Source organism: Lathyrus oleraceus, chromosome 3 (assembly GCF_024323335.1).
Source record: "Lathyrus oleraceus cultivar Zhongwan6 chromosome 3, CAAS_Psat_ZW6_1.0, whole genome shotgun sequence".
Classification (NCBI taxonomy): domain Eukaryota; kingdom Viridiplantae; phylum Streptophyta; class Magnoliopsida; order Fabales; family Fabaceae; genus Lathyrus; species Lathyrus oleraceus.
In genome coordinates this window covers 174,938,647-174,958,921 of record NC_066581.1, presented here as the reverse complement: position 1 = coordinate 174,958,921, position 20,275 = coordinate 174,938,647, and the positions used below count along the sequence as shown (strand labels likewise).

Genomic DNA, 20,275 nt, shown 5'->3' with positions numbered 1-20,275 from the left:
GTATAGATGCAGAACCAAATCTTATTCTAACAATCTCCCCTTTTTTGATGATGACAAAAACATGCATTTTAATGAATAGTTTTGTATAGGATAATCACAGTAGGATACATCTTACATAAGCATAAAGCTCACCCTGACATGTATAATCCTAAAAAGATAAAATCAGAATGAAAGAACACTTTCCTGATTAACCTTTTTGAAATACCAGAATGATCTTCCATCAAAATCTAGTTTGTCTTCAGAAGTTGCTTGATATTGTCCAGAGCACTGGTTTGTTAACATCAACATTCTAATAAACTTCCCTTCATATGCCTTGGTTGAAATCTTTTGAAGAAGTTTCAAATCCCAATTCCCTTTAGAAGCTTGAATTCTGGTTCTCTTTGAAATTATCTTTCAGAGCTTGGTTACCTTTGAAAAATATCTTTAAAAAGAGCGTTCAAAACCTGGTTAAGGATTCTTCTTAAAAGCTTGATTGCCAAGTTTGATTACCATGGAATTTACACTTCCTGACGAATTTTCAATTCTTCAAAACTTGATGCCAAGTTCCAAGTTCAGAGCCTGGTTATTAATTCCTTGAAGATTCTTCTCAAACAGCGTTAAAGCTTCAGACTTAGAGAGTAAACCATTTCTTTAGAAACTGATAACTAATATTATGATCTAAAAAACTTCAAAAAAAGCTTCTGATGTTTGAACTTATCCCTGCAAATCACTTAACAAACTATTCTTCGAAATAGTTGTTAGCATAAACATTAAACAACGTTTGGGTTCTGATTTATGAATATAGGTATATTAAAATCAAATACGATTCTCCCTTTACTACGTTTCTCCCCCTTTGTCATTAATCAAAAAGACATGGACAAATAAAGTAAAAGTGATGGAAAAAAATAAACATGATTTTCATTAAACAGTGCCAAAAGGCATAAATGAGTACACTCGTGTTATAGAAACACAAAACACTTAAACAAGATAAGAAATATAAAAGTATTTTTAAAAAAATAAAAATTACAAAAGGACTTAAAAATAAAAATGACAAAAGTACTTAAACAGTTTTGAAATCTTATGGTTTTATGGCGGAGGAGGAGGCAACGGATCAACGGGATATATATCAGGAAGATTTAGGGGATCTACCAATAAATCAATATTATCCTCAAGGCAGATTTCCAAGTAGTAACCTAAAACATCTAGAGGATCGATATTTTTGAAGATAGGGTAGTCTGGTGGGTTATTACAACTGTTGGTTTCTCCGTTGGAGGGAGGAGTGTTCTTCTCAGTAGTTGACTGATGAGAAGGTTGAGGTTGGGGTTGAGCTTGTTGTTGTGGTTGTTTTTGATCCTCCATTTGAAAGATGTTGAACATGAAGAATAAAAATTGTAGAGAGAGGGTGATTTAGGGTTTAAAAGAGAGAAAGGCGTGGGAGTAAATGTGAGTGAAGTGGGTTTGTATAAAACAATTTCAATGATGACAAGTTAAAAATTATGCAGACATGGGGGGAGGCGTAAAATATTTTAACCTAATTCTAAGAAATGTGAAACCCAATATGCCACGCTATCAAATGTGGTACAAGTGTCACCACTTAGAACCACATGATATCAAACAACATGACAAATATTTAATGCAATAACTGTTCAGAATCAGGAAGGCAAATCGATAAGATTTCTTCTGATCATAACCTTTATGATTCATGAAACTTTCTCACTTTAGAAAGCTCATGTCTTAGAATCAACAAATAATTTTTTTTTCAGAATCTAATCTAGAGTTCTGAAGAATTAAACATTCTGAAATTTATCTTTTCATTCTGGACATAAATCCATAAATAAGTTTTTCATAATGAAAACGAATATATCTCCAGCATGGGGTTTTGTAAAGATATCAACCCTTTGATGGTTTGTATCAACAAATTTTACGTGAAAAATACCCTTCTGAACATAGTCACATAAAACATGATGTTTAATTTCAATATGCCTTTCCCTAGAATACAAGATAGGATTGTTAGACAAACAGGTAGCAGATGTATTATCACAGAGAACAGGAATGTTACTCTCAAATATTTGATAATCTTCTAGATGACTCTTCATCCAGAGTATCTGAGTGTTGCATCCAGAAGATGCAATATACTCAGCTTCGACTATTGAAAGCGTAATTGTTGACTGCTTCTTGTTGGACCATGAGATCAGATTGTCTCCCAAAAATTAACAGCTTCCAGACGTACTTTTCCCTTCTATTCTGTCTCCAGCATAATAAGCATCACAATAGCCTACTAATTTATATTCACTTGATTTTCTATAAAACAAACCAAGATTAGGAGTACCTTTCAGATACCTAAAGATTCTCTTAACAACAGTTAAGTAAGTCTACCTAGGATTTGATTGGAAGCAGGCACATAAGAAAACACTAAATAAAATATCAGGTCTAGAAGTGCATTAGATAAAGGAGAGAGCCTATCATACTTATGAATAGCTTCTGATTCACCTTACTACTGACCTCTTCTTTCTCCAGAATGCATGTAGGATGCATTGGAGTCTTTGCTTGCTTGTATTCTGACAAGTTAAACTTCTTCAGAAGTTCCCTTGTATATTTTCTCTGATGAATGTGTGTTCCTTTTGAATGTTGATCAATCTAGATTTCCAGAAAGAACTTGAGTTCTCCCATCAAACTCATTTCAAACTCTGACTGCATTGACTTAACAAAATCCTTGTACAATGAAGCATTAGTAGAACCAAAAATAATATCATCAACATAAATTTGCACAACCAAAATATCATTCTTAAAGGTTTTGCAAAAGAGAGTTGTGTCCACTTTCATTCGAGTAAAATCATTTTCTAAAAGAAAGTTACTTAGTATATCATACCAAGCTCTAGAAGCTTTCTTCAGACCATATAACGAATTTTTCAGCTTAAAAACGGAGTCAGGATTTTGAGAACTTTCAAAACCAGGAGGTTGGTGCATATATACCTCTTCATAAATTTATCCATTTAAGAATGCACTCTTAACATCCATCTGATAAAGGATGATCTTATGATTGATTACAGACGAAATTAAATGACGAATAGACTTTAACCTGGAAACTGGAGCAAAGGTGTCTATATAGTATATACCTTCTTGATACATATAACCTTGTGCTACCAATCGAGCCTTATTTCTGACAACTTCGCCCTTCTCATTGAGCTTATTTCTGAAAACCCATATGGTTCCAATAACATGGAAACCCTTTGGTTTCTGAACAAGATCCCAAACGTTGTTTCTGATGAATTAATTCAATTCCTCTTGCATAGCCAGAATCCATTCATTATCCAAAAGAGATTCATCAATAAATGTGTGTTCTCTCAAAGATACCAAACCTAGAAGAGTTTCTTCAAAAGGTTTGAATGAAGATCTAGTTCTGACTGGTACGTCTTTATCTCCCAAAATCAATTCTTCAGAATGAGAAGTTCTTGGTCTACTCTTCTTCTGATGAGTTGGACCAACGAAAGCTTCCAGTTGAGTCGCTTCTGGGTCTTTTGCTTCAGATTCTTTAGCTTTGCCTTCAGAGTCTTTTTCTCCAGAATCATTATCCTTGGATTCTGAAAGATTGATCTTCAAATCTGCAACTTTCTCAACTAGCTTTGACTTTTCAGGGTCAAGCTTATCATTGAATCTAACATAAATTTATTCTTCGAGAATTCTTGTCTCAGTGTTAAAAAATTTGTAGCCTTTAGAATGTTCAGAAAATCCTAACAATAAGCACTTTTGTGCCTTAGAGTCAAACATGCCAAGATTCTCTTTAGTGTTCAACATAAAACACTCACAGCCAAAAGGATGAAAGTAAGAAATGTTGGGATTTATGTTCTTCCACAATTCATAGGGAGTCTTACCCAGAATAGGTCTAATAGAAATCTTGTTTTAAATATAACAAGTTGTGTTAGTTGCTTCTGCCCAAAAATGCTTAGCCATATTAGTTTCTTGGATCATGGTGCGGGCCATTTCTTGTAGGGTCCTATTCTTCCTTTCTACAACTCCATTTTGTTGTGGAGTTATAGGACAAGAGAAATCATGGGAAATACCATTTGCATCAAAAGGATTTTCAAAATGTTTATTTTCAAATTCGCCACCATGATCACTTCTGACTTCGACTATTTTGCAATTCATTTTTGTTTGCACTAGTGAGCAGAAGGTAGAGAATACAGAATGTGACATATCCTTGTGTTTCAAGAACTTTATCCATGTCCATAGACTATAATCATCAATAATGACCATTACATACTTCTTTCAATTGATAGAGGAGGTTTTTGCCGGTCCAAACAAATCAATGTGCAGAAGTTCTGACGATCTAGAGGCAGAAACAACAGTCTTTGCTTTGAAAGATGTTTTAGAAAACTTGTCTTTCTGACATGCTCCACAAAGAGCATCTGAAGCTAACTTCAGATTGGATAAGCCTCTAACTAATCCAAGCTTATTTAGTTGGGAAATCCTTCTCATGCTAACATGGCCCAAACGTGTGTGCCATACCCATTGCTCTTCATGATTGCTAGCCTCATCTCCCTTATTTTATTTTATGTACCTCAACTCCCATTTATTCTTATTTCTTTTAGTTTTTTTTATTTCATTATTTTGTTTTTGTTTTATTTATTTATTATTCAATTTTTATTATTTTGGCTATTAAATTTATATTTTAACATAATAAAATCAACCTCATTTTAATAAAATAAGTTGATCTTTTTAACAAAAGTCTTGACCAACATTAAGAGCTTTCAAAATCAAATTCAAGCTCCTTTCACCAAATTCAAACATTTTTTAAACATGAACAAAGACGTTTAATCGTCATCAAACTTGTTTTTTAACCTAAGCGCTTCGCAAAAATCTTTTTCGTAATAAAATTGGAAGAAAAGGAACATTGGAGTATGCATTCCATGAAAACCTTGAATAATCGATCCTAAAGCACACGTCTTGGTCTTACTGGGCATTCTTCTTTCATTATAAAACACCTAATCAAACTTGGATGAAAAAGGACACTGGAGTTTACACTCCTTAAAACCCCGAATAATTGACCCTGAGGCACACGTCTCGGTATTATCGAACATTCTTATTTCATTATAAAACACCTAATCAAACTTGGATGAAAAAGGACTTAGGAGTTTACAATCCTTGAAACCCTGAAAAATCAGCCCTGAGGCACACGTCTTGGTCTTACCCAATGTTCGTCTTCGACGAACAAATTTCATGAACATTTTGGATGGAAAAGGTACATTGGGGTACACGCTCCTTGAAACCTCGAACAATTGGCTATGAGGCACGCGTCTTGGACTTACCGAGCATTCTTCATCCACCTAAAATGAACTCAACCAATTAAACTGTCTTTTCCGCCTTAGCACGATGTCAAAATCCGTTTATAAACGAAATATGCTTTGTCCATTCTGAGACGATGCAAACAAAGCTTTGTTCCTACTATGTAAAAGAAGTTAGAACATTTTTCGCTCAAATGCAATGAGAACATAAATTTGTGAGATTCCAAGTTATGTTGTCCATTTTGACGTGATGCCAATGTTTACTTCTTCATTTTTTGAGTAGCAAGTAGTGTTTTTTACTCGAATGTGACTAAGAATCTTTTGCTAAAATCGACCAACACACGAACATTCTTTACCCAGAACTACGTAGCCTTGAGTTCACCATCACACCTGGAGATATGTAGAAGCGAGATTCAACGTCTCGTCGGACACGCTAATAAAAAAATTATTTTTAGTCCTTTTCCTATTTTCTCTTAAACTCTTAATAGTTATAAGATCGCAAATAACAAAGGCTGAAATTCCATTCTCAAAGTTAACTAAATGGTTCTCGTTGAGTATAATGGACGCGAGAGATGCTAATACATTTCCCTCGTATAATCGAATCCCGAACCTGAATTTGGTTGTGGCGACCATGTTCTATTTTCTTTTAAGGGTTTTATCGATGTTCTTCCTTTCCTTTTGGAATAAATAAAGTTCAGTGCTGACTCCATCATCATCTCGAGCGTGCGAGCACTCGTGCTCATTTTTTGTGCCACGGAAACCACTACTCTCGTTGTTTTGAGATCAAAATTAAATAATCTATTGTCCCATCACTAAGAACATAAAGGTGGGTAAGATCGAACTCCAAGCACCATCGATTAATACTGAAGAAAACGTGAAATACATAAATATTGGGTTGAATAATGATGAAGATTTGAAGGTTATATGGAGAACATATCACTGTAGGCCAACAAAGGGTTCAGTCGGGTTTGATGTGACGATTGTTAGATTTGTCAATGATATAATCAAAATGTTGAAACGTCCAGAATTATCTAGTAGTTTCTAAGTTTTGTTATTTATTATTATTTTGTTAAGTTATATAATTTTATATGTTAAATTATGTTAATCTCACAATGATGAAATGTTAAATAGTTATTTAATAAACTGCTAAGTTAAAATGTCAGTAATATACAAATAATATATGAATAATACAAAAATAATAAAATCTACACAAGTCCCACACAGACGGGTTATGTGTGTTATCTGCGATGTCAAAGTATAAACCTCATCATATGGGTTTACCAAGTCCGTGAGATTATCTATAAGTATTGTAATCATCTACAAACATTATTGGTCACCCATTCAAGCTAGAGGTGGTGGCACATCATCGGAAGATCCCCCAACATCGAAAGATCCAGCATCATCTGCATGCCCAACAAGTAGGATGGTGTGAGGTTGTCATATAGTAAGGTACCACTCTAAAAAACTATTACACACTTCCCAGAGAATTGGACCTCCATTGTATGATCTATAATAGTACAGGAACAACTGATAACATTAGATATAATCCATCTATCAATACCCTCCGCTGGAACAACAAGGATTGGTTGAAGTATGTTTTAAACTTACCCAAATTGGTGCAGACACCTCTCAGGTAATTGTCTAGTCATTAAGGTCTCTCATCACAGATAATTAGAAAATGGGAAGTGTAATCAAACTCCCGATGCACTATATGGTCTTCGTAAGGTGTCTAGATGATATCATCATAGCCAACACATGATCCTTAACATGTACTCTTGAAGACCAACTGGATGTGAGTGTTTGGCCCACCATTTCTTGGCATGTGGGGAGCCATCAGAGGTAGAACCACTAACACGCCTATTACAAATGGACAGGAAAATCATAAAATGTCAAGAACATAGGAAAATCAGAAAATGTCATAAAATGGACGGGAAATCCAACACTGCACAGAACATAGGAAAATCAGAAATTTTCATAAATAAGAACTAAATTGATAATACATAATTAGTTTTTATACCTAAAATAGACTTATATAACCTATAAGTTGCCCCGTCTCAAAGACAAACACCTCTCCAAGTGTAGTATATAGTACAGTTAATGTAGCACACCTCGATACCCAGTTAACGTGGTGAAAATCAGTAAACAGAGACATGCATATGGCATCGATAAATACATGAGACTTATCCACTGTGATATTACATCCTACAAGATGTAACATATATACCCTAGTGGCTACCTCATACATAGACGCATCCACCAATGTCGTATACCTCTCCCGGGGCCAAGAGAGGAGAAAGTAAGCACCCTTGTTAAACTTAAACTCATTCATCACATTTGTTATAGTAACCCCCAAGCATTGTGTAGTAGTAATACATTCAAGCTACTGGTTAATGAGAGGAGTGGTGAAGAAGCTACCTGGCAAGGGGAGATGGAAGAGAGGAAAGACATCATCCAAAGTAATCGCCACTGTTGGGTTTGCTCCAAGTCTATATTCTATTTATTTTAGCGATTGTTTGATGCCCCTAAGTATTATTTCTCCATCCTAGTGAAAAACCAAAATTATACGTAGAATTTAAAAATGCATTTTCAAGCGCTCCACAAATACATACGTAAATGAGTCACACCCTCATTTTTGTCACACAAAAAAAAATAGTTCAAAAATATACTTCCGAAATAAATATGAAAGTATACTTCCAGAAACAAAATGAGAGTCATCCATCTGAAAAGCTCCATGAAATCTCTCGAAGAGTTGAAATTTGAAGACATCAAAAGAATGCGATAATTTGTTGGAATTTTGTTGCGTAAGAGTTTTAGAGGTCTAAGGATGAAAAAATAAGAGGGTATAAAAAATTCAAAATCTTGAACATTCTTCTTATCTTTGGCGTTCTCGTTTGAGACAAAAATAGTCATGGAGTTTAATATAGTCACTACCTCTATAGCTCATCTATACCTCTTTCCAGTGCCAGTCTGACACATGTTAAGGCCCAAGGCAAAATATTTATAAAATATTTAATTAAAATTATTATAGTCTTGCCTAAAATTGATATTTTTTAATCTAAAATAATTTATTCTATTAAGTAATTAATTTCATTTATTTTTTTAAAATAGTAATGAAGCTAATTCATTTAATCATTTTTAATTTAATTTAAATTTTTTAACTGTTCCCTCTTTTTTTCCTCTTAATTTTCAACTTTTTACTCCAAAATTTTAAGTTAACACTACTCTAAAATAAAAATAATAAATGTATCACAAGAGACAAATGGAAAATCATAAATTAAGATGAGATGAAAAACAAATTTATAATGTTAAATGAAACAAAATATTAAAATAATAAATTTTAATTTTTAATATATTATTTAACATAAAAAATTATTTTAAATGTTGGTCTCTGAATAAAAGTGTTGATAGAGATAAAATCTTTAAAACTGAAATTAAAAAATATTATTTTTTTAAGTGTAAACTTATTAAACACAAAATATAAAATATTAAGATTTACATGGTCATTAAAGTAAACTAAATAAGTTGAGTAGTGTATTATTAGTTGTCTTCCACCAAGATAATGTAAGAATAAGATTAAAATTCACATTGTCATTAAGCAAATTAAATAAATTGATTAGCGTATTTATTTATTATTTTTTAATTTAAGATAAAAATAAAATTGCAAATAGTTATCCTAATTATACAAACACTCAAAATACAGTACGATCAGAATTATAAAACATCAATAGTTAAAATTATTGGGGATTTTTAATACACCATTTATGTTTCTTAGACATGTTTTCTAGGATACATCTTGCATCCAATACACACACACCATTGACCATTCTGAGTGACGCCATATAAGTTGGATTTTTTTAATTTCAGAGATGCATCTCTGGGATATTTCAAAAAAATATTCATAATTTATCAACCCAGTGGAAATTTAAGAGATGCATCTTCGAAAGTTTGCGCGAGATTTTAAAATGTGTTGTCACCTTTGCATGTTAGATATTTCGGAGAAGCATCTCCAAAATAATCGGATATAACACACAACATTGTTGTTTTTCCTTACAAACCCTCAACAAAAATCCTTCCATTCTCAATCCACATTTTCACTTCAAATCTTCAATCTTGTGGTTCATCACACTAAAGGGAGCAAAAGAAGTTAAAATTCCAGGCAAAGATCATTTATTTCAAGCTGCATTGCTCACATTAATCCTGTTTTTTGTATGAAAAACGAGCGTTTTTTCCGAAAATGTATTTTCGAAATGTGTATAAACTTTTTCGAAAATGCATTTTCGGTATCAGTCTGTGTTCATTTTCCTAGCTCTGTTTTCAGCAGTAACGTTGATTTAGTGTGTTGTGGTAATCGTTTTTATTAGATATGGTGCATCCCGACATTTCCTCTAACAAGTTGTGTCTCCGAATGTCCAAGGTGTTACTGTGAAGGCGGTAGATGTTAGTAACCAATTTAAAAATGAGCAAGAGTTTGAATGTGGTTATTAAATGCTTCAATGGATTTATATGGATGCCTCCAAACAGGGATTCGATGTGGTTATTAGAATGTCCGATAATGATTCAGATAGAAGATGTGTTTCAACGTCCAAGACCAACAAATATAGACTTTCATTGTTGGAGATGGTTAGTGTTACTCAACTGAGAAGATCTATTATGTTGGGTTTGTATTTCTAGAGAGCGGGAAAGAGGAGAATGTTATTTGGACTTTAGAGGTGTTTCGGACAATGTTGAAGGACCAAGATGAGATGCCTAAAGTGATTATTATCAACCGTGATATCACCTTGATGAATTCGATTGTAAAGGTATTTTTTACTTCATATACGTTACTTTGTACATATCACATAACAAAGAATGTGAGAAGTTAGGTTAAACTCACAGTTGGGGCAAAATAAATAGAATCCGAAGATGGAAAAATGAAGAAGACGGGTGTGGTTGTGAAAAATATAATAGATGTGTATGTAAGGCATTTCTTCACATGTTTGGAATACCACACCCTCAACTTGATTCAACAAATAACATGGAGGATTAAAATACCATACAACCACTTGAAAATATATTTTCAATTCTTTTTTTACAAAACGGATAAAATGAATATATAAAATAAATCAGACTATTCTTTTTTTGACAAAGAGGAAATTGATATACGGTAAATCTGAGAAATTTTTAAACTAAATTTTGAAGAAAAATAGAATGAGTCTCACTTAGGACGTATATTGGTGTAAAAAATATATGTCCAGAAATACACTTTCAAATTTTAAAGAACGTTTTTGAAATTCCTTAGGATTTGTTTGAGAGTTTGAAGGAGAAGGGAGGGGAGGACTCTAAAAAAAGAATGATTGAACAGGAAGAATTGAAGAATTTCGATTGGGAAGATTTTGGAGAGTTTGCTTTTATATCACCAAAACCCCTCTAATTTAAGAGAAGTCAAAAATTTATTGGACTAGGGTTTTGGTTTTAATCAACACTCTTTTTAACATTCTATACAAAATCATTCGTTCACAAAATTTAAAATATTTTCCTATACTTTTTATAAAAAAATTGTTTTTGAAACTCTTCCCCTCCCCCTCCAAACTCCCAAAGTGTTAAAATGATTTTCCTAAAGCAATTCCCTTTATTTTTATCTCAACATGACTTAGTTATTGATCTTGATTTAAGTATGCTCGTCTTGCTATACTACAAAAAAAAAAATAGGAATACTTAGATTTCGAAGACTCGCATGATGATGAAGAACAAGTAATGAATATGAAAATAAATAAATGATGCAAATTCCCATATGAGAAAGGTCCGGACTTGTGTTCTTACTCAATTTTATGGTAATATAAGGTGATCAAATATTAAGGGACTTGAGTTCCTAAAAGAGTGTTTTTCTTTCCATTTTAAAATCTCAGGACATCCATCGAAACATACCCTAAATTTCAATTGTGTCTGGATGAAAATGTATTTTTAAGAGATGTAAACTAAACATTAAACATTACTTTAGCAAATATACCACAATACATACACAACTAGTTAGTTTACTAACCTGTATTAGATAGTTGATATTCTTCTTATTTATATAAACTTATAAGATTTTTAAGGGGAGATGGATATGCATCCCCTTCCACATAAGATACTTCACATGATAGTAAATAGAAGTAACATCCGTGTCTTGAGAAGTAAAACCAAAAGTATAAATTCATGAATAGAGTATTAACAAGTACTGCAGCTAAATAAATCCTATTGATGAAAAAAACGCGACTGGCTGTAAACTGTAAACGCAAAACTGTCTTAGAAACTCAAAAGTCGAGAGGAAATCAATCACACAACTTGGTAGTTTTCTGTGATCAACTGAGTTCTCTGAGCAAATTTGGGAGGATTACCGCCCTTAAGTGGTATGATATTTGTAACCTGCAAAGAGAAGAAAAAAAAGGTATATTGGTTAAGATCCCATTACAACAACATTCAAGCTAATAATATCATATATTTATCCATAGCAGCTGATGACGGCAAATGAGTTGTGAAAGAAAAGAACTATTTAGAGATGAAAAAAACTTACCAACCATACAAACATCTTTGGGTTAATAAATGTGTCAGTTTCAAATTTTGACACATGTTCCAAATTACACTACATCCACTACCCCTAATAAAATTGAATACCATAAAGAAGAACACAAACCTTCAGGTCACTAAATGTCTCAGTTGCTGCAAAACGAACTGAAATGGGAAAGAATGCTGATGAATCCGCTTGTGGAATAACAAACTCCATTAACCCACTGCCAAATTTTTAAGATCAGACAAAACAATTGAAAGCTTAAAATTAAATCTTAAAGTCACTCCAAACTTAGCATACCTGCGATTTGAGTTATCAATCAGAAGGACAGACCACTCCAAAATGGAATTCCTAGAGTCATACCTGCAAAGCCGATTTTATTAGGAAATTATCGAGTGCACAAGAATGTAAGGAATAAAATTAAATGATTTAGAACTATAAATGTAAGTAAAAATATGAAAGACATTATCAATTGGTGATTTTGGGAGGGGATGGATGATGTGGGAAGCAAAATTAGTTCCATCAAACAATCTAATGCATGAAAATCTGATCAGTGGTTTAAAGCTCCCGGATGTGTAACAGATTCTACTAACCACAGCAATTTACAACTGACTTCAACCAAAAACACGATTGGTGAGGGAATAAAAACAACAAATTACACACCTCCATTCTCCATCAATCTGACTAACAGATGGTGCCTCTCGAAGAGCTGGAAGAGGTACTGAAATAACAACATTCCGCAGATCAAACATTGATGAAGCCTCATATTCAATGTTGACATAAGTTTCATTTCCAGAAGAAGATGGCCAACAGTTGACTGCATTTGAAATATATGCGACACTGTCAGTTCTTAATGCATGAAAATAAAGTAGCTGACCATATTAATGATAGATATTAACTCACTTGTCAGTGGCACCATTGACTCATCGGTGCTTTGCATTCTCCACTTTAAAAGACCAACACCTGCAGCATCACTGGCTTGACCAGTGGGGAAAGGCCTATTGGGATCCTTTAGACCTAGTATATAGTCATGGGCAAATAGTTCTTTATTCATGTTAGGGTGTGTCTTGAAAGAGATGGCCTGATTATCACCAGTTTGGACCTGCAAAAACATGGCACCATATGCAGTACAGATACTTTAGTTGTCTTCTAAAGTGATATATACATACAAAAACAGTCATGAGGGGGAGAATTGAAGCATTTTTCAATGAAAGATGTAAGGTGCATACTGGAAAATGCAGGTACTGTACAAAACAAATAAAATTGATCGAACAGAAACATATATCATTTTGTATATTGAAATTTTCATTTGCACGTAAACAACTCATTAGTCTTTCTTTGTTGTAGGGAACCAAAATGATTGTTTCGGTAGAACTCTAAAATACATCACATATCAAAAGCATCAGAATGTTGTGATTGACCAAAAAAATAATCAGCTTACATGTATTTTAAATCCCATTATCTTTCTTTTCAATTTCTTTTTTTAGATCTAATTGAACCACAACCATATAGACTTTTTCTCTTTATTTCTCTCTTTCAGGATCCCGATCCTTGCCTAGACTTACCAGAATAAGGCTTGGTTGTTGTAGTTGTTCTCTCACTCAGGCCTATTCTTTTTCCATCCAAAATATCGGAGAATAAGGTAATACACAACTATATAACCTAACTGGTGTGCTACCATACCCCCTGTTAAATGGGTGTACAGTAGGAGAAATAGCAACAGTTGTAGGGAGCCACGATCAGTAACTAACTGAACTAATGATAGCTTTAACTCTATATAGGCTAGGTTAGTTGGGGAGGAGTTAATAAAAGGAAAGAACGGAACAGTCCTGGGAGACAGATTGTGTAACTGAAAGCGATAGGGAGAGCACTTGGGCCTCTTAAATTGTCAGAATGAGGAAAATCTCTAGGCTGCTCCAGCAACTGAAGGCTGTTATTCTTCTACTCTTTAGTTAAAGATAAGCTTTTCTCTATTGAAAATATGTACCAGCCCCATGTGTGTAAGAAGATTGATTGAGTGGCTAAAGCATACCAAAAAAAATAGCTCATATTGAGCTTAACATCTATGCCTGAAATATCTAACTAAAACTTTATAATTGACCTATCTTAACATGCCAAACATGCATACAGACTGATTTTTAAACATTAACAATAAGAAACATAGATAATTGTTTGTCTAACAAATCGGTGCAAACTAAACTTCACATAAACCATGAGAAAAGTGTATATACACTATAGACAACATCTAAGGTGGGAAAAGAATTTTGTTTCACATGAACTGTTACCAAATCATGATGAGATTAAATGAAACAACTATAACTTTTGCATGTCAATAACTCATTTTGTTATAAAAAATAAATTACTGGTATGCAAATCAGCAGCCACAGGACACAGCTTGAGAAAGATAGTAAATATACAATACCTGAACTTGAATATGTCCATCTTCTTGGTTAAGAATTTGCAGAGACAATGTGCCTTGAACATCAAAACTACCAACTCCGCCGTCTCGTTTCAGAGTCACATTTAATTTCTCCTCAACAGTTAAAGTGACAGGATCGGTAAGTGGTGGGGCAGCTGTCCGAGACTGGCTAAGTCTTGGCTGAACATCTTCTAGAATGACCTCGCCTTCTGCTTTCAATGATTCCAAAAACTGATTTGTCTTTTGAGATTTACCAAGCTTCATACCAAGACCCTTTGGCGGAGCAGCGGCAGATGCAGTTGGACGACCTAAGGAAGAGAATAGGAGAGTACATTAATGAAAAGATAACTCTTAATTCCAAAACACGATACATTAATGAAGAGAATTGGAGACTGCATGATCTGTTGCCATTCTAAGTAGTAACATTTACAAACATTCTAGATGAATTTGTGAGAATCTATGGAAACCAACCTTTAGGTTTCGTAGAAAAGGAATCAACATCAGTACTCAATCCAAAACCAGTTCCAGTGCTAGATATGCTTGAATCACTGAAGCTATTTTCAATTCTTCCAGAACCCATTGATGATAACGGACCAAACCCTCCTTTATCACTTCTATTCTTTTCAATCTGCGCAAAAAATGTATTAAGTTCAATTAAATTATGAGCAATCCCAGACTCAAAAGTTAAAACATAAAAAAGTTTTTAAATTGAAGTCCCCCGATCATGCCTTGCTTTTATCAATCTCATTGGCTTTCCGCTTCATCACATCCTTAGTTTCATTGATCTTACTCTGCATAACCAGCTTGTGTAGCTTCTCTTCGTGACTTTCCATCTCGCAGTATTGCTTAACTTGTGCAACAGTCACGTTTTCCTTGTGCCCAAGAGAGATGACTTCATCAAACGCAAAAATCAGCTCAAAGGCATGTCTGCAGATACCCTCTTCATCAAGGGAATACGAATATTCAGGGACCTGAAAATATTAAGAAAATAACAGAATTTAAGAAAGTCTTGACAAAAGTTTAACTCAAGGGCTTTAAAACTGATTTGAAAAGTTGAAATACCTCCCACTAAAAACATTTCATCAATCCTAAACCTTCCTATAGAAATCAATGTAGTCAACGCAGATAAAATTCAATGTACTAAACGCCATGTTTAAATGAGAAGTGGAGCTTATGCATTTCATAAGTGTACCATTAAAACCCCTTGAAAGCACCGACATGACAGAAAATTGAGAAGACAGGACACAAAAATTCTAGATTCATGCTAGCAAGCCATACCAAGTTAACGACAAAACAAATAATGCTCCTAACAAGATGAAAAGACCAATCAATTGAAAATAAATGGATTTGAGAAAATAAGAAGTCAAATTTGAAACATCAGAGAAAGATTACAAGTTTGGAGAGAAGTCTCAGAGTATCCAAATCTTCCAGTATGTTGCTCTGTTTGTTTGTTACAAGTAGCAGGTACAGAGCTTCTATTGGCTGGTAAACATAGCGCACATTCTCAGTCTCAATATATGTGTGTTGTTTCCCAGTGCCTATCAACTTGGGAAATGCTGCTAGAAGTCCCTCAATTCTTATACGAGACATATCCACAAACTGTCTAGAAACTAGCACTGTAAACAAAAAAGCAAGAGGTTTAGTGGCATAAGGGTATGGGTGTTAAATCCATTATTATTTAGGCACCATCAAATAAAACATCATTTCAGGACTACGCTGCTGTTTAGAAACTAAAAAGTTATTTTGAATGTCAAAGCAAAAACATTAATCTCCCACTAATAAGATGCGATATTAAGAATTAGACACACAAAAAAGATGGAATAATTGAAATAGTAAATGGATTTCATAACTCAATGGTCTATGTGACAAAATTCAAATATTATAAATAAAGATGAGGACATGTCTAGCCTAAAGTTAACTATGATAAAAAATTGCATCTCGAGAGCAATATATGATATATTTAATATGTTTCTTTTCCCTTCAGTGAAATTGATGTATACTTAAGTACAATACAATGACTACAAATGAAAAGTGAGCCAGACACAAACTATCGGTGCTAATTATTCTAAGTTTAAAGGATAAAAGACCACTGGTGAATGGGGGCTGCAAGCAACTCACCTTTACCAGACTTGCCGACAATGGATGCAGCAAGAACGACCTGTTAAACAAATAAAACAAAAAACATTTAAAGAGAGAAAAAAAAAACTCATGGTACAAACAAAAGAGAAAATCAGGAACAGATAGGAATCTTTTATTTTTCTGAAGCCAATAGATGTTTGTTTCTCCAGTTTACTAAGGCTGTGTTCGCGAGTGGGGTTTTGAAGGGGAATTTTAGAGGGCCAAGCCTGTACTTTGATTTATATTTGATCATTTTTAAAAATCGAAAGAGCAGCACGATAAATGGTAATATTATACTTCATTCACACACAATTTATTTTTAAAAACATTTTAGAGTCCTTGATTTAAAAAATAAAAGTAAGTCCTCCAGTTCACTCTCCTTTAAAACCCAACTTGCAAACAAAACCTAAAGGGAATGTGATTGTATGGCCTTTGCATAAACCCTGCCTCACCCTGACAAATTGAGCCTACGCCAAACTAGCAAACAACTTGCTCATTAAGCTCAGCACATTTTTGGATGAAAATCAAATATCAAAAGTTACATAACTATATTCAAGGTAAAAGAAAATCAAACATTACTTAGCAGCATAAGCTTGCACTGGAAGATCCAAAATTACCAGTAATGTAGAATAAAAACCATGCTAAAAGCTTACTACAGAAGAGAAAATTCATAGGAAAGAACTAAAACTCCCATGGTCTTTGTTTACCGATCACGAATTAAAACTGTATATATATATAACAAAATTGGAGTAGCTACAGGCCACTCCAGTACCAAAATTACTCCATCAACATGAATATATTATATAACACACAAATAAAAAATAAATACTGAAATCAAGAGAGAAAATAAATAAATGTAAACTGGTTTCCTAAGCAATGCAAAACACATGCAAGTTCTCAATATCAAACTAGTGGTGAGTTACCATTTTGTTCGATTGATAATTGAAATCAGGAAAATGTTTGTTCTAGGGTTGAATTGAATCTGCAATTAAATCTGCAAAAAAAAAAAAAACAGTCCTGTTGTTAGTAAGGAGCTATGGGATCACGAAGCAAGGTTGTAACATCCCAAACTTCTTGGAACATTAATAAAACCAAAATGTTATGTTTTCAAAATACCAATTTTTTTATTCTTTTCAAAACTGACAATCAGAGTAATCACGTATAAAATAAATATACAAACTAATTTGCAACAAGGTATTACCTTAAAAAAAACAGCTTACAAGATTTTAAACACAAGTTTGTAAACAAACCCAAGTTTTCAAAAAAAAAATAATAATATACTGTTGGAATTTCCACTTTCATTGCGGTCCGCTCCTAATTGTCTAAATTGCGGCATTTTGGCTTGCCTTCATTCATTGTAGCCTCCAACACCTTCATTGTGTTGGGATTGAAGGGGTGGATTTAATCCCATGTTGCTTAGAGATATGGCCTGTGTTATGTGTTGTGTTTATAAGTGGAGGCAATCCTCACCTTACAAGCCGGTTTTGTAGGGATGAGTTAGGCCCAACCACATTTCTTAAGATATACCATCCAAAAAAAAACATAGCATCCAAAATAAAGAAAACAAAAGTGACATCTAAGCTGATCCGCAACAACCCGCCGAACGAGACTGACATTGCATATTACCCGCAGACTAGTACTAGACCGGCTAACTAGGATGATGATCACAATACTCTGACATCTCCAACAGCTGTGGTGGCAATATCACCACTCCCTCGTAACGGCAATTATCATCGCTCCCTTGTAAGGGAAACTATCACCACTCCCTCGTAAGGGCTATTATCACCACTCCCTTAAAAGGGCTACTACCTTAGGAATTCATTACATGCATGTAAAATACATAACCAATACCAATCACTCTCACTACAACAATTTTATCAAAAATTTCACCAAACATTATTCAAACAAGCCTATATAGATTAAGAATAATCAACATACACGACTTCACCAAATCACACACCTCATCAAATAAACACAACACACATTTGACATAATCACATATACACCAGAACATCATAAACACTGTTAATCGACATAATTCAAAACCACATTAAATAAAATTACAAGGATCAGTACCCTTACCTAGACTCTCTCAATTCAAATACTGATCACTTTTCTCACACCTTTACACAACTGAAATTCCTAATTAAAATTCAAAGTATAATCCTTACACCAAAGAAACCAATTTGACTAACAATCAAACTTTGACCTATGTTAAAACTCTCCTAATATATCGTATTCAGCGTATCAGTATGATTTAACCTAAGGTAATGTAATGTAGTGATTGAATTGCTAAGTAGCAGAGAGAGATCTTACCGATGCAGGATCTGAGATTCTGCAGATCTGATCTGATCTGAATCGCAGAAGAAAGGATTCGCGACACCGAGATGAGAAGAGAAGAGAATCCGAAACGAAACGAAGCTAATCGATGCCGGTGCTTAATCTAACTCAGGTCCGGTGCGCCTAGGTGGGTCCATCCTATTAGCCTTATTTACGTTAATTAATTAAAATTATTTATTTTTGGTATATTTGATTTGCAATGACAAGAATTGGTTTTTTTACCGAGATAACCCAGTTTTTCGAAAAAATTCCCAAAATAACCCATTTTTCAGCAAAATTTCCAATCTACCCCACTTTTAGGAGGTGTCTCCAATTGAATTGGCGACTCCTCTTAAAAATTACAGGAGGCGCCAATTGGATTGGCTAGGGCAGGTGCCCTAGCCAATCCAATTGGCGCCTATGTGTAATTTTTAAGAGGAGTCGCCAATTCAATTGGCGACACCCTTAAAAAAGGCTCAAATGAAAAAACCTTCAACATGAAAGTTGTAGATCTTTTCAAGACAATGAATTTGGACATAAATTTTGCATCATTTGGATTTTTTATGAGAAAGTTATGGGCAGTTGAAGTTGGACTTCTGATTTTTTCAACTATTATCTGACCTATAATGTTTTGTATTATCGCATGTGTTTCTGTTAGAGTTATGAAATTTTGTCCAACATAACAACTGAAGTAGACATCTTAAATTTTCCAATGCACTTGGTCCCACCTCAAAATAATTAAAAATGAATGAGTTAGGTCCTTGCGAACTTGACCCAAAATTAGGGTTTCTGTCAAAACATGTGTATGTGAATTTTGCCAAAAGGGACCAACTTCAAGCCCTTCTGTTTGAATGATAAAAAGCTCAAATGACAAAACCTTCAACATAAAAGTTGTATATCTTTTCAAGATAAAGAATTTGGACTAAAATTTTGCATCATTTGCATTTTTTTTAGAAAGGTATGGGCACCTGAACTTGGACTCTTTCACATTTCAACTATTATCTGACGTATAATGTTTTGCATTATCCCATGTGTTTCTTTTAGAATTATGAAATTTTGTTCAACATAACATTTGAAGTAGACATCTCAAATTTTGCAATGCACTTGGTCCCACCTCAAAATAATTAAAAATGAGTGAGTTAGGTCCTTACGAACTTGACCTAAAATTAGGGTTTCTGTCAAAACATGTGTATGTGAATTTTGCCAAAAGGGACCAACTTCAAGCCCTTCTGTTTGAATGATAAAACCCTCAAATGACAAAACCTTCAACATAAAAGTTGTACATCTTTTCAAGACAATGAATTTGGACTAAAATTTTGCATCATTTGCAATTTTTTTGAGAAAGGTACTAAAATTCTAAATTTTTTTGCAAATGATGCAAAATTTTAGTCCAAATTCATTGTCTTGAAAAGATGTACAACTTTTATGTTGAAGGTTTTGTCATTTGAGGGTTTTATCATTCAAACAGAAGGGCTTGAAGTTGGTCCCTTTTGGCAAAATTCACATACACATGTTTTGACAGAAACCCTAATTTTGGGTCAAGTTCGCAAGGACCTAACTCACTCATTTTTAATTATTTTGAGGTGGGACCAAGTGCATTGCAAAATTTGAGATGTCTACTTCAAATGTTAT

General features: G+C 33.8%; 1 protein-coding gene across 2 annotated transcripts; it reads right to left on the bottom strand.

Annotated features, from left to right (window-relative positions):
- Window positions 1-11,267: 11,267 nt before the first annotated feature.
- On the bottom strand, window positions 11,268-18,807 carry LOC127126081 (coatomer subunit delta). Of its 2 annotated transcripts, XM_051054930.1 has the most exons (12): window positions 18,641-18,807; window positions 17,248-17,318; window positions 16,325-16,364; window positions 15,599-15,822; window positions 14,935-15,177; window positions 14,678-14,834; window positions 14,210-14,514; window positions 12,691-12,889; window positions 12,451-12,604; window positions 12,088-12,150; window positions 11,914-12,010; window positions 11,268-11,645 (listed from the first exon to the last, which is right to left on the bottom strand). In XM_051054930.1, the coding sequence occupies exons 2-12, from the start codon at window positions 17,248-17,250 to the stop codon at window positions 11,556-11,558; spliced, it is 1,575 nt and encodes a 524-aa protein (XP_050910887.1). In that variant the 5' UTR covers window positions 17,251-17,318; window positions 18,641-18,807; the 3' UTR covers window positions 11,268-11,555. The 2 variants fall into 2 exon arrangements, with proteins under 2 accessions (XP_050910887.1, XP_050910888.1); XM_051054931.1 differs by lacking the exon at window positions 16,325-16,364 and having other exon boundaries at window positions 18,641-18,806.
- Between the last annotated feature and the right edge of the window lie 1,468 nt (window positions 18,808-20,275).